General features: G+C 41.3%; 1 protein-coding gene across 4 annotated transcripts in view; it reads right to left on the reverse strand.

Moving 5' to 3' along the window:
• Positions 1 to 3739: 3739 nt before the first annotated feature.
• The window catches only part of ko (Stork-head domain-containing protein knockout), a 55528-nt gene continuing 43806 nt past the window's right edge, over positions 3740 to 15461 (reverse strand). For all 4 annotated transcript variants that reach the window (XM_071680454.1, XM_071680451.1, XM_071680453.1 and 1 more), the window contains exon 7: positions 3740 to 6189. In XM_071680454.1, the coding sequence (XP_071536555.1) occupies positions 4240 to 6189 (1950 nt within the window). In that variant the 3' untranslated portion in view covers positions 3740 to 4239. The remainder of the gene's footprint in view (positions 6190 to 15461) is intronic.

Below are 15461 nucleotides of genomic sequence, written 5' to 3' on the forward strand. Positions count from 1 at the left end.
TATGCAGCCAATGACCATAGTGGTATATTACCAGTACTACCCACCTGGGTATCATGAGGGTTAGTGACATCTGCTTAGTGAGCCAACACTTTAGTGGTGGTCAGGTTGCACTCCTCTGACCCAGGTAGCCATTTTTTTCTGCCTTACTAGTAAGTGAACTATTGACATTCTGTCCACAAACATACAATATCTCCTTGTCATATGTAAACACTTAGATAAGGCAGCTCATTCTTCGTAACTAGATTTTCATGCAGAGTGGAATGTGCTTGCTAACCCTGCCTTTTGGCAAAATGGTAGGATCAGTAGACAGAAGTAGTAGTAGGGACAATTAAGCAGGAGTATTAGACAGAAACAAGGTTGAAGTATTAGGTTGGAGCATTAGACAGAAGTAGCCATTAGGAACATTAGGTAGGAGCCTCTGCAAACTGCACCAGAGTTGCCCTCTGCCAGTGACCTGTTGAGGGTGAGGCAATGAACACAAAGAAGCGGCATTGGAGTTCTGTTCCTGCAGAACCATACACTCCATTAATAGCCATACATGAATGTTGTGGTGTCCCTTCAGAACTATACACCCCATTAATAGCCATACATGTATGTTGTGGTGTCCCTTCAGAACCATACACTCCATTAATAGCCATGCATGTATGTTGTGGTGTCCCTTCAGAACCATACACTCAATTTACAGCCATACAAAAATGTTGTGGTGTCCCTTCAGAACCATACACTCAATTTACAGCCATCCATGAATGTTATGGTGTCCCTGCAGAACCATACACTTACTTAATAGCCTTACATGAACCTGTTGAACATCAGCGGTCTCTCTGTTGAATCAGAGAGAAGAATTCAAAACAGCAACAGACTACTGGGTCCCTTCAATGCTGTCTGGGAAAGTGAAATAGATATGAACATCATAGATTAGTGTGGTAAAAGCAGAAATATGTACATATCAAAGATAAAAAATTATAAAATTTTCATGTAGCTATGGAGGTGCAAGTAATATCAGTTGTGGATTTGAAGTGAAATATTTATCGTCTATTATTAAATGTATCTATGGTACTACTTTCAACCACTCTAATTGGTAAATCATTCCATGTTAACAATCCTGTTGAAGAAAAAGTATTTCACCTCATTTCTAAAAGGGGAAACAGAAGAAGGATTCAAGCGGGAAGTGCTCATCCTCCTCAAAGGCTCATATTGGGTTGTCTGAATGTGTGTAATTGTAACCAAGATGAGAAGAAAGGAGAGATTAGTAGTATGTTTGAGGAAAGAAACCTGGATGTTCTGGCTCTGAGTGAAATGAAGCTCAAAGGGAAAGGGGAAGAATGGTTTGGAAAAGTCTTGGGAATAAAGTCAGGGGTTGGTGACAGGACAATAGCAAAGGAAGGAGTAGCAGTTGTGGGAGTGTGTGACAGAATGTAAGAAAGTAAATTATAGATTGATATGGGTAAAACTGAAAATGGATAGAGATAGATGGGTGATTACTGGTGCTTATGCACTTGGTCATGCGAAGAAAGATCAGGAGAGGCAAGTGTTTTGGGAACAGATGAGCGAGTGTGTCAGTGGCTTTGATGCACGAGACCAGATATTAGTGATGGGTGATTTAAATGTGAAGGTGAGTAATGTGGCAGTTGAGGGTATAATTGGTGTACATGGAATGTTCAGTGTTGTGAATGGAAATGGTGAAGAGCTTGTGGCTTTGTGAGCTCAAGAAAGATTGGTGATAGGGAATACCTGGCTTAAAAAGAGAGATATACATTAGTGTATGTATGTGAGCAGGAGAGATGGTCAAAGGGCATTATCAGATTACTTGTTAATTGATAGGCATGTAAAAGAGAGACTTTTGGATGATAATGTGCTGAAGGGGCAGCTGGGAGGATCTGATCACAATCTTGTGGAGGCAAAGGTGAAGATATGTAGAAGTTTGCACAAAAAGGAGAGAGAGTGTTGGGAAGAAGAAAGTGGTAAGAATAAGTGAGCTTGGAAAGGAGACTTGTGTGAGGAAGTACTGAGAGAGACTGAGTGTAGAATGGCAAAAGGTGAGAGCAAATGACATGGGGGGAGTGGGTGAGGAATGGGATGTATTTACGGAAGCAGTGATGGCTTGTGCAAAAGATGCATGTGGCATGAGAAAGGTGGGAGATGGGCAGATTAGAAAGGGTGGTGAGTGGTGGGATGAAGACGTAAAGTTGTCAGTGAAAGAGAAAAGATACAAGGAAGGAGTGCAAATGACTGGCAGATGTATAAAAGAAAGTGGCAGGAGGTCAAGAGGAAGGTTGAAAAAGGGTTGAAAAAGAGGGCAAATGAGAGCTGGGGTGAGAAGAGTACCATAAACTTTAGGGAGAATAAAAAGATGTTTTGGAAGGAAGCAAACAACGAGCGTGAGACAAGAACAAATGGGAACATCAGTGAAGGGGGCAAGGGGGGTAGTAATAACAAGAAGTGATGAAGTGAAAAGGCGATGGAATATTCTGAAGGTTTGTTGAATAAGTCTGATGATAGAGTGGCAGATGTAGGGTGTTTTGGTTGGGGTGGTGTGTGAAGCGAGTGGGTCAGGGAGAATGGTTTGGTTTCTAAGAGAGAAGGGGTAGTGAAAGCTTTGTGAAAGATGAAATCAGGCAAGGTGGCCTGTTTGGATGGTATTGCAGTAGAATCTATTAAGAAAGGAGGTGACTGTGTTGTTGATTGGTTGTAAGGATATTTAATGTGTGTATGGATCATTGTAAAGTGCTTGAGGATTGGTGGAATGCATGCATAGTGCCACTGTACAAAGGCAAAGGGGTAAAGGTGAATGTGCACTCAGAGCAATCACTGGCTGCCTAGCAACTACAAACAATGAACAGCTTTACAATGAAGCAAAGATCCTCCCAATATAGTCCTACCAAAAGATGCACAGCACTCAATTTCATACATGTCTAGATTCCTCCCATCATAACCATTCTATAATCAACCCCCAACCCTGAAGAAGAAATGAAAAGCCTGCCTCACACTTCAGTAAACTCTTCCTCACAGATCACACACCCCTAACAAGTTAACAATGGCAAAACATATAAAAACCAAAACAGCTGAACAAGCACTAAACAACCAACTGTCCAATTTGGTTCTAAACTCCAATCCACTAGGCTTACACCCATCAGAAACCATTATCTCACACAAGAATGAGTCACGCTCTCTTCACCACTTACAATCTGGACATCACCCATCACTACAAGCACTGCTTCGACATAAGACCCTTCTTGCCCATAATGCAACTACCAAAAAGACACCAAACACATGCTTCAATATCCCTGCACTTTCTGCACATACAAAATCACGACACTTTATGACCTGTGGTTCTGCACGGAGGATGTGGCCACCTGCAGGAGCCTGGAGTAAGACAGAAAGGACTTATGGGGCTGGAAGTAAGAAGGCAGTGCCCTAGGATAGACCAGACACCCCCAGTTTATTGACCAGGAGAGATTGCTGGGGTGACAGATGAACTTTGTGGGTTGGCTCTAGACAGCCCATGGATGCATCACTGTCAGCAACGCTAACTACAACACCTTGGAGGTATGTGCTAATATATCTATACAATAAACTAAAAAAGTGAATGCACTTATTTGGTTGTAGCAATTTATACCTTTTTCCAGAAACAATATCCAAATAATACTGGGTCTTACTGGATATACCACATATTCTGTGATCTTGTATGGGCTTCATTCTTGTATGGTCTTCATCATGTCTTCACTGAAATCTCCAGACCTACAAGAAACATTTTATTGTTATCACTGATTAACTGGTGACATTATTTACAAGTGTATCCTGACTGCATATAGGAATTACATAAAGTCTACTTACCCTTCATGCTAATGAACTGCATGAGGTGAATAAATACCTCAGCACAATAACATAAATGTACAAATCTGGGTGTCAAGTCTTCCTTTAAATGCTTAACTATATTGCCTATAAATTGCAGCAGTTAAGTGTACTGTTGAAAATATGAACATTTCTCTGAAATCTGTAACAAGCAGGTGAGCCATGACTTTGTATGGATAAAAATAAAAATGTGTACCTATTAGTCAAAACAAAAGTTAGTACTAGTGACTGCCTTTGTGTTTCTTGCACCTCACGTGTTAGGGTACCTTAGACAAAGCAAAAGTTAGTGCTAGTGACTGACTGAGTGTTTCTTGTATCTCATGTGTAATTTAGACAAAACTAAAGTCAGTACTAGTGACTGAGTGTGTTTTGCATCTCATGTGTACCTTAGACAAAGCCAAAGTCAGTACTAGTGACTGACTCGGAGTGTTTCTTGCACTTCTCTGCAGCCAGATTAACTTCCATCAATGTGTCAATGCTGTTGATACTTGCACCACAAAGAATCTTTTGAGCTGCTAGTGAGCTAAAATTAATATTCAGTTCTGAAAGGCTTGGATAAGTGCTTAGTGAGATTCCCTCTATGTCAGGGGTGCTGTTAACTTTCTCTCTCTCCCTGATACTGCAGTTTTCATCCTTTGATTTAAGGTTCTTGTTATCTGTGACAATAACACTGTTATCACAGCAATTATCTGTACTTGGAGACATTTTCTTTTTGGATGATGGTGAACAATGCCGTCTAGAAGTGGAGGTTCCACAACGCTGCTTCACCTGACTGACTGACTGTTGTTGCACTTGGTCAAGAGTCCGGCTGCACAACTCTTTGTGACACTTGTCCACCTCTTGATAACACAAGTTACGTGATGTAAGGTTATGGCTTGAGCCCTTACTGATGTCTGTCAATGCACTGCCATCATGCAACATGTTATTCTTCAGCCCTTCTAGACGCTGTGGTGATGACACCACTTTTCGTGAATTATTCATGTGTGTGACTCCCAATTCCAGTTGAAGAGATGAACGGTCATAATTTTTACTGTTTCTTCCACTCTTTCCTTCTCTCTTCGGCATCTCCATTTGACAATGTTCGTTAAAAGATTCATTGTTTTCAAAATCTTCCTCTCTTTGTGAACTATGAAACAGGTGTTCTTTTTCACTTTCTTCTGCGTCAAGCATTTTCTGATCCTTCTCTTCTTTGTTCTCAAACGGATTATTGTTATTTGACTTCGCATGATTCTTTTGCACTTTTTCATTACCATAATTTACTACTATATCTCTAAGGTTCTGACAGCTTTGATCAAACCTCTGGTGACTGTCTACAACTTGAGTCTTACGACTACTTTCTTGCTCCTTCTGATTCTTTCCTTTCACACCATGATGTAATCTTTGTGTGTGTCGTTGGTTCACTGTCATCTCTCTTGGTTTTTGTGTGCAGTCATCTACCTTCTTCACCTGCTCCTTCAGTGCCATCTCTCTTGGTTTTTGTGTGCAGTCATCTACCTTCTTTACCTGTTCCTTTCTTAATTTTCTGGCAACAATTTGATCAGATTTCTTTATGTGCAAATCTCCTGATTTGATAAGACAGGCCTCTCCTAACTTCTCTCTGAATCCCTTCTCTGGTTTACTGCACTGTGACAATGACTGTCTTTTTACTGTCTGTGTAGGGGCCTTAGTAGTATTTGTATTAGACTTTGGCACTGTGTATTGAGGTGGGTGCTCATGCAATTGATTCCTAGTTGTTACTGAGTTGTGAAGTCCTTGCCTGCTGTGGCTTTTCTTTTGATCAACACTCTGATGAATTGATGATCTATCTTTATGAGGCTTATTATGGAAGTGGATTTGAGAATGGTGCCTACAATTTTCATTATTTTGGTCAAATGGTAAGTGATGTTTTTGGTTTTCAATATTTTGCTGAACTGGGGATTGTTGCTTACAATTTTCATTACTTTGGTGAACAGGTGATTGATATCTTTTATTCTTTAAGCTTGCGAGAGGTTTCATGTTACAATTTACAGGTGAAGACACTGAGCTTTCTTTAGTTTCAATGTTAAGGTAGTGAGAGCTGGATGCTTCTGACTGGGCACTGGAAAAATGAAAAGGTTGGCCCTGAATGTGAGGGTATGACATGTGTACCTGTGCTGGAGTCTCTGACTGGGCATTAGAAAAAATAGTACAAGATGGGCCCTGAATGTGAGGATATGACATGTGCACTTGTGCTGGAGATGAGTCTGATATCTGTGAGACTGGTTGAGTGGCAGAATGGGGTCTTCGCATTCGTCTTGGAAGCGTTGCAGAACGTGGAGCCCACTTCAGCGTAGTGGACCACCATGACTCATTTTCTTCCTGGTGAACAAAGAGTGCTTTATTGTAAGACGATTTTTTTTTACATAAATTTGCTATTGTCTTATCAACCCATCTGTTCATTCTATCTTAAAAACAGGGTCAAACATTCTGAATTTCTCAACATCATTGACATTAAACATGTCTTTACATTAACTATGGTTCTTACAAGCATGATTCACAAGCTCCTACCTTTTTCTTTTTTTTTTTTGCTTTGTCGCTGTCTCCCGCGTTTGCAAGGTAGCGCAAGGAAACAGACGAAAGAAATGGCCCAACCCACCCCCATACACATGTATATACATACGTCCACACACGCAAATATACATACCTACACAGCTTTCCATGGTTTACCCCAGATGCTTCACATGCCCTGATTCAATCCACTGACAGTACGTCAACCCTGGTATACCACATCGATCCAATTCACTCTATTCCTTGCCCTCCTTTCACCCTCCTGCATGTTCAGGCCCCGATCACACAAAATCTTTTTCATTCCATCTTTCCACCTCCAATTTGGTCTCCCACTTCTCCTCGTTCCCTCCACCTCCGACACATATATCCTCTTGGTCAATCTTTCCTCACTCATTCTCTCCATGTGCCCAAACCATTTCAAAACACCCTCTTCAGCTCTCTCAACCACACTCTTTTTATTTCCACACATCTCTCTTACCCTTACGTTACTTACTCGATCAAACCACCTCACACCACACGTTGTCCTCAAACATCTCATTTCCAGCACATCCATCCTCCTGCGCACAACTCTATCCATAGCCCACGCCTCGCAACCATACAACATTGTTGGAACTACTATTCCTTCAAACATACCCATTTTTGCTTTCCGAGATAATGCTCTCGACTTCCACACATTCTTCAAGGCTCCCAGGATTTTCGCCCCCTCCCCCACCCTATGATCCACTTCCGCTTCCATGGTTCCATCCGCTGCCAGATCCACTCCCAGATATCTAAAACACTTTACTTCCTCCAGTTTTTCTCCATTCAAACTTACCTCCCAATTGACTTGACCCTCAACCCTACTGTACCTAATAACCTTGCTCTTATTCACATTTACTCTTAACTTTCTTCTTTCACACACTTTACCAAACTCAGTCACCAGCTTCTGCAGTTTCTCACATGAATCAGCCACCAGCGCTGTATCATCAGCGAACAACAACTGACTCACTTCCCAAGCTCTCTCATCCCCAACAGACTTCATACTAGCCCCTCTTTCCAAAACTCTTGCATTCACCTCCCTAACAACCCCATCCATAAACAAATTAAACAACCATGGAGACATCACACACCCCTGCTGCAAACCTACATTCACTGAGAACCAATCACTTTCCTCTCTTCCTACACATACACATGCCTTACATCCTCGATAAAAACTTTTCACTGCTTCTAACAACTTGCCTCCCACACCATATATTCTTAATACCTTCCACAGAGCATCTCTATCAACTCTATCATATGCCTTCTCCAGATCCATAAATGCTACATACAAATCCATTTGCTTTTCTAAGTATTTCTCACATACATTTTTCAAAGCAAACACCTGATCCACACATCCTCTACCACTTCTGAAACCACACTGCTCTTCCCCAATCTGATGCTCTGTACATGCCTTCACCCTCTCAATCAATACCCTCCCATATAATTTACCAGGAATACTCAACAAACTTATACCTCTGTAATTATACCTATCTGCTATAATTCTGATATTACACTATAATACATGCTCCTTATGTCACCTGAATGTACAAGAAATGCAGATTTAAACTCTAATTCTTTCATTCTATCCTGTTATTCTAAATACTCGTGGTTTCACTCTTCATCACTCACTGAAACTTTTGATATTAATTCTTCAACCAAGCCCATACATCCATGCTTTCTTATACATATGGACTAACATATCATTACAATTTTTAGTATTACGGTTATTCTACTCATTTCTTAACATTTCGCTCCTACCCAAATAACTTTGGGACATAAGCATCTAGGATCAGTAGTGTGTTGAAAGTATAATTGCACTATTCTAACAGAAATATTTTGAAGCAGCTGATCTGTACTGAAGGGACCTAAGTAATAAAGTATCAGCACTCTCAGAAAACATCATTAACAGCCAACCATAGCCCTAGAGAGTAAATGAAATACCTGTCAAGACATTATCCATCCAACCATGTTCAAGCTGCAGGCATGATGACAAACTGACAAAAATAAACTGGTTTTGGGGCAGAAAATGCAAGTCCACTAGCAACTGTTTTGTACTGAACAAATGAGACCAGTTCCAACATGGGCATAAGACTTGGGATGTAGATATAAAACAAAGTGGAGTAGAGGACTAGTCTTTATTCCTCCTTTTGTGACTGAAAATGCAAGTCCACCAGTACCTGTTTCGTACTGAACAGAGGAGACCAGTGCTATCTGTGGGCATAAGATGAAGGACTTGGGTACTAGACAAAGAAATGGATCAGTCTTTATTTTTCCAGCATGGCTTTAGTGGTAGAATATAAGCACACTTAACACGAGATTCCAGAGGTGCACCTGACGCAGAGTTCAAACAACATAACATCTAACCCCTCTAACAAAAACAATAATAATGATAAAAGAATAAAAATCTTCAAACAAAAACATATTGAGCCTAAGCTTCCTGGTAATCATTCACAGATACAATAAGCTTACATATGTTAGGTGCCACTACCATCCAGCCTGACTTGGTAGTATATTTTTTCATGGCTTAAAGTTAACACATCTGTTTCTGGGTTCTCACTGTTGCTTACTGAACACATCTCAGAATTACGATCCTAAGTCTGAGGCACTGGTGTTCATTCCAGAGGGTGTGACAGGTATTTCTTGGTAATGTTGGGGTTCTCCACAATCAACAGTTCCTTCTGAACATATTGCCATCATCTGTAGTGTTCTTGTAAGTTCAGTTCTTGAGCCTCCAGCTGACAGTAGCCCTTCCCCATTTTTTTCATAGCGCTGATTGGTGGTACCCTTAGTGGCTTCAGGTTTCTGCAGTTCGAGTGTCATTCTGCAAAAGCAGAACATTAATTTTCCATCTGTTTTATCTCCTCAGCATATTTGTCCAGATTAAGTTGTTCCTTTGTAGTGGGTATGAAGGTCTTTGTGTGCCTTCTTAAGAGTAACTGCATTGGGATTGTGTTCAAGTCTTTTTGAGGTGTGTTGCAGATGTTCAGGAGTCTGAAATTTGGAATTTCAAGATTTCCCATTCTTGACCAGGGTCAGCTGCACCATTTGTTTTGGGGCGGCTGGGCAAGAGGTCTCATGAGAATAGTTCCAAGCTTTCGCAGAGGACTTGACTGGTGTGAGGAGCACTGGGCACCACTGTTACTGACTTCAACACTGGGTATTCCATGCTGAGCAAAGTGGTGTTTAAAGTTCTGTGATTACAGCTTCTGAGGTTAATACACAAGAATTCAAACAGCAACAGATAACTGGGCACCTAAAAGGCTGCTTGTCACAGTAGAAGATATCAGAAACTCACAAATTAGAGTTAGAGTGGTAAAAGTATGAAGGCATACGGATAATTCAAGGAAAAAACCTGCAAAGTGTTTATGTGATTAAGGAGGAGCAAACAATGTTAGTCATGGCTACTTGAAGCAAAATATTTATCAAGTCTCTTTTCAAATGTATCTATAATACTGCTTTCAACCACTCCAAGGTTGTTACTTGTACGTAGTTCACTTCAATGTATTGGCAGCAATATTTCACTGTCATAAGTAAAGTCATCCCTTATGACAAAGATATCAGTCCCTACCTTTCCCTATGATCATCCCAATCACGTCATGTTGATATAGAGGTACTGCAAATTGTCATGGTAGGTATGGTGCACAAATCCCAAACAAATCAACAAATTTACAAATCTCAGCTGACATTTCCGGTCGTGAGTCCTGCAAAGACATGAATTAACATCTAAGTGTCCTGCATGTATTCCATCTCATGGCGCATGGAGAGGGGTATGACAACTTGTTCTCCTCCAAGAATTATGCCATCTCGAACAGTCATCTTGTCCCTATAGAGAAAATATGGGGTTCAGTAGGTCGGGAGGTGGGCCTTCTCCATGAGTCACCCATTTACAATGGTTTCTTTCAGTTGCCAGAGAGCTGGGTCCATCTCAGTTATACTCTTGATATAATGAAAATAGCTGTTCACAGACTGCAGTTCCTCATTTGGCTCTTCTGCAACCAGAGGTTGGGACAGAGCATTGGCGATTGGGAAATCTTTGCCAGGCCTATATTCTAATTTGTAGTGGTAGTTTTATGTATGATGAAGCATGGCTTGTAGTCACAAAGGAACTCTTGACATAGGTTTAATTGCAATGGCTTGACAGAGGTTTGAGGCTTGCGAAAACTCCTAACTGATATATCATAGGTGTAATGATGATATTCTCTAATTCATACACAATAGCTAGTATTTCTTTTTCAATCTAAGCTTAATTTTCTTCAAAGACAGTGACTTACAAGCAAATGCAATTAATCTTCCATTTTGCATGAAAAAGGATCCCAATCCATAGTCATTGGCATCTTTACAAAAAGTTCCTCAGATCATAAAGGGTCAATACAGGGGAACTGAGTACAATGTCCTTGATGTATCTAAAAGTCTGCTTCTGGGAGCCTGACCAAGTCCAAGAAATATTTTTCTTTGCCAGATTATGGAAAGAGTGGAGTAGATCTGATGCATCTGACACTGTTCTACATGGGAGGCTAATTAAGATGCTGGATCACCAGGCAGGATATGGATTGTTACACTCAGACCCAACACGACATAGTCTAACATCTCACAACCTAGGGCAGCGGTAGCTACATTACTTGCTGGGCAAGTGATGGCTGAAGGAATCACGGCCAAGCAGACATCAAGGCCTTTTATTTGGAGGGGCAACCAGTTGGGAGCGGCCCATCCTGCATCAACCTGCTGCCTTTGGCTATGATAAGTAGGAATGAGCACAATTACTCTTGATTGGTTGAAAGACTGATTGCCACGTCTTTATCCCATCTGATGATTGGCTGCAGGCCTAAGGTTTGGCCCTCATACTATCTAAAAGCCCAGCCCTGCATCTCTGACAATGCAACCAGGATGGGTGGGTGACCTTTCCCAGGCATGACCTTGGGGCTGACCCTGGGCTACTTGACCATGTTACCTGACGAGTAATCAGCAGGCCAATGTGACATGCACAGCTAACTGGTCATCTGGTGTGGGGGTGTGAAATCCCAGGTGGCGTGGGTGTGGCCGGGGAATCTCTTGAGACCCCCCAAATCACCACATGGCTTACCTAAAACATACAATTCTCTACATCACAGACACAACAAAAACGCAGGTTCGTAACAATACACATAAGGACCACCTCTCTCCTTTGAGAACTTACCGATTCTAACAATTTTTACCTTACCCATCCAACCTATGATGCTACTGAAAAAGCATATGTAAACTCCAAGAATGTAGACTAGCCCACTCACACACTACATAGAATCCAAGCTCAAAACCTTCATCTGAGACACTTTTCTGTCCCTTAACCAAGCCATATCACATTTCATCAAAACCATATAAAAAAGACAAAACAATACTTTACAACCTAAACCATCTCATTTACTAACTCAAACTCCTGTACCAAAAGAAATATCATTAAATCTTCTATTATTAAATACACAAAGAATTGTAACATTAATATAAGTGAAGGTCTATACAAACTGGATAGCTTTCTTGTTAATATAATTTGTAATTAGTTTCCCTTCGTGTCCACATAAAAATTTTATGATACGCTTGTTGCCAGACTCGAACACACCTAACCTACATTCGGATAGTCACTTCTTTACATAATGGCGTCCTAGCTATGTCTCTTCGTTGTATATCAACTGACTATTATATTTCTTGTATCTCCCCTGATGATGTGATTATTACACAAAAGTGCACTTGGGAACTTATTGTGTTTCATTTCCCAATGCAATCACAGAAATATACTTGATCATGTGCTCAATTGTGATTTTTTTCCTGCGTGTCGTGGAAGGCGACTAAAAGGGGAGGGAGTGGGGGTCTGGAAATACCCCCTCCTGTTTTTTACTAGGAATAAAAAAAGAAAGTGGCCAAGTGAGGATATTCCCTCCAAGGCTCAGTCCTCTGTTCTTGGCACTACCTTGCTGACATGGGAAGTAGTGAATATATATGGGGAAATATATATATATATATATATATATATATATATATATATATATATATATATATATATATATATATATATATATATATTTCCCTTCGTGTCCACAGTAAGGTTGAGGGTCAAGTCAATTGGGAGGTAAGTTTGAATGGAGAAAAACCAGAGGAAGTAAAGTGTTTTAGATATCTGGGAGTGGATCTGGCAGCGGATGGAACCATGGAAGCGGAAGTGAATCATAGGGTGGGGGAGGGGGCGAAAATCCTGGGAGCCTTGAAGAATGTGTAGAAGTCGTGAACATTACCTCGGAAAGCAAAAATGGGTATGTTTGAAGGAATAGTGGTTCCAACAATGTTGTATTGTTGCGAGGCGTGGGCTATGGATAGAGTTGTGCGCAGGAGGGTGGATGTGCTGGAATGAGATGTTTGAGGACAATGTGTGGTGTGAGGTGGTTTGATCGAGTAAGTAATGTAAGGGTAAGAGAGATGTGTGGAAATAAAAAGAGCGTTTTTGAGAGAGCAGAAGAGGGTGTTTTGAAATGGTTTGGGCACATGGAGGGAATGAGTGAGGAAAGACTGACCAAGAGGATATATGTGTCGGAGGTGGAGGGAACGAGGAGAAGTGGGAGACCAAATTGGAGGTGGAAAGATGGAGGGAAAAAGATTTTGAGCGATCGGGGCCTGAACATGCAGGAGGGTGAAAGGCGGGCAAGGAATAGAGTGAATTGGATCGATGTGGTATACCGGGGTTGACGTGCTGTCAGTGGATTGAATCAGGGCATGTGAAGCGTCTGGGGTAAACCATGGAAAGTTGTGTGGGGCCTGGATGTGGAAAGGGAGCTGTGGTTTCGGGCATTATTGCATGACAGCTAGAGACTGAGTGTGAACGAATGGGGCCTTTGTTGTCTTTTCCTAGCGCTCCCTCGCACACATGAGGGGGAAGGGGGATGGTATTCCATGTGTGGCGAGGTGGCGATGGGAATGAATAAAGGCAGACAGTGTGAATTGTGTGCATGGGTATATATGTATGTGTCTGTGTGTGTATATATATGTGTACATTGAGATGTATAGGTATGTATATTTGCGTGTGTGGACGTGTATGTATATACATTGTGTATGGGGGTGGGTTGGGCCATTTCTTTCGTCTGTTTCCTTGTGCTACCTCGCAAACGCGGGAGACAGCGACAAAGCAAAATGAAAAAATAAAAAATATATATATATATATATATATATATATATATATATACACATATATCTTTTCTTTCTTTCAAACTATTCGCCATTTCCCGCATTAGCGAGGTAGCGTTAAGAACAGAGGACTGGGCCTTTGAGGGAATATCCTCACCTGGCCCCCTTCTCTGTCCCTTCTTTTTGGAAAAAAAAAAAAAAAAGAAAAAAAAAAAAAAGGGGGGGGGGGGGAGAGAGAGAGAGAGAGAGAGAGAGAGAGAGAGAGAGAGAGAGAGAGAGAGAGGATTTCCAGTCCCCCACTCCCGCCCCTTTTAGTCGCCTTCTACGACACGCAGGGAATACGTGGGAAGTATTCTTTCTCCCCTATCCCCAGGGATAATATATATATATATTTTTTTTTTTTTTTTTTCATACTTTGTCGCTGTCTCCCGCGTTTGCGAGGTAGCGGAAGGAAAACAGACGAAAGAAATGGCCCAACCCCCCCCATACACATGTACATACACACGTCCACACACACAAATATACATACCTACACAGCTTTCCATGGTTTACCCCGGACGCTTCACATGCCTTGATTCAATCCACTGACAGCACGTCAACCCCGGTATACCACATCGCTCCAATTCACTCTATTCCTTGCCCTCCTTTCACCCTCCTGCATGTTCAGGCCCCGATCACACAAAATCTTTTTCACTCCATCTTTCCACCTCCAATTTGGTCTCCCTCTTCTCCTCGTTCCCTCCACCTCCGACACATATATCCTCTTGGTCAATCTTTCCTCACTCATTCTCTCCATGTGCCCAAACCATTTTAAAACACCCTCTTCTGCTCTCTCAACCACGCTCTTTTTATTTCCACACATCTCTCTTACCCTTACGTTACTTACTCGATCAAACCACCTCACACCACACATTGTCCTCAAACATCTCATTTCCAGCACATCCATCCTCCTGCGCACAACTCTATCCATAGCCCACGCCTCGCAACCATACAACATTGTTGGAACCACTATTCCTTCAAACATACCCATTTTTGCTTTCCGGGATAATGTTCTCGACTTCCACACATTTTTCAAGGCTCCCAAAATTTTCGCCCCCTCCCCCACCCTATGATCCACTTCCGCTTCCATGGTTCCATCCGCTGACAGATCCACTCCCAGATATCTAAAACACTTCACTTCCTCCAGTTTTTCACCATTCAAACTCACCTCCCAATTGACTTGACCCTCAACCCTACTGTACCTAATAACCTTGCTCTTATTCACATTTACTCTTAACTTTCTTCTCCCACACACTTTACCAAACTCCGTCACCAGCTTCTGCAGTTTCTCACATGAAACCGCCACCAGCGCTGTATCATCAGCGAACAACAACTGACTCACTTCCCAAGCTCTCTCATCCCCAACAGACTTCATACTTGCCCCTCTTTCCAAGACTCTTGCATTTACCTCCCTAACAACCCCATCCATAAACAAATTAAACAACCATGGAGACATCACACACCCCTGCCGCAAACCTACATTCACTGAGAACCAATCACTTTCCTCTCTTCCTACACGTACACATGCCTTACATCCTCGATAAAAACTTTTCACTGCTTCTAACAACTTGCCTCCCACACCATATATTCTTAATACCTTCCACAGAGCATCTCTATCAACTCTATCATATGCCTTCTCCAGATCCATAAATGCTACATACAAATCCATTTGCTTTTCTAAGTATTTCTCACATACATTCTTCAAAGCAAACACCTGATCCACACATCCTCTACCACTTATATATATATATATATATATATATATATATATATATATACATATATATATATATATTATCCCTGGGGATAGGGGAGAAAGAATATATATATATATATACATATATATATATATATATATATATACATATATATATATATATATA

The sequence above is a fragment of the Panulirus ornatus genome, chromosome 31 (assembly GCF_036320965.1).
Source record: "Panulirus ornatus isolate Po-2019 chromosome 31, ASM3632096v1, whole genome shotgun sequence".
In the NCBI taxonomy this organism is placed as follows: Eukaryota; Metazoa; Arthropoda; class Malacostraca; order Decapoda; family Palinuridae; genus Panulirus; species Panulirus ornatus.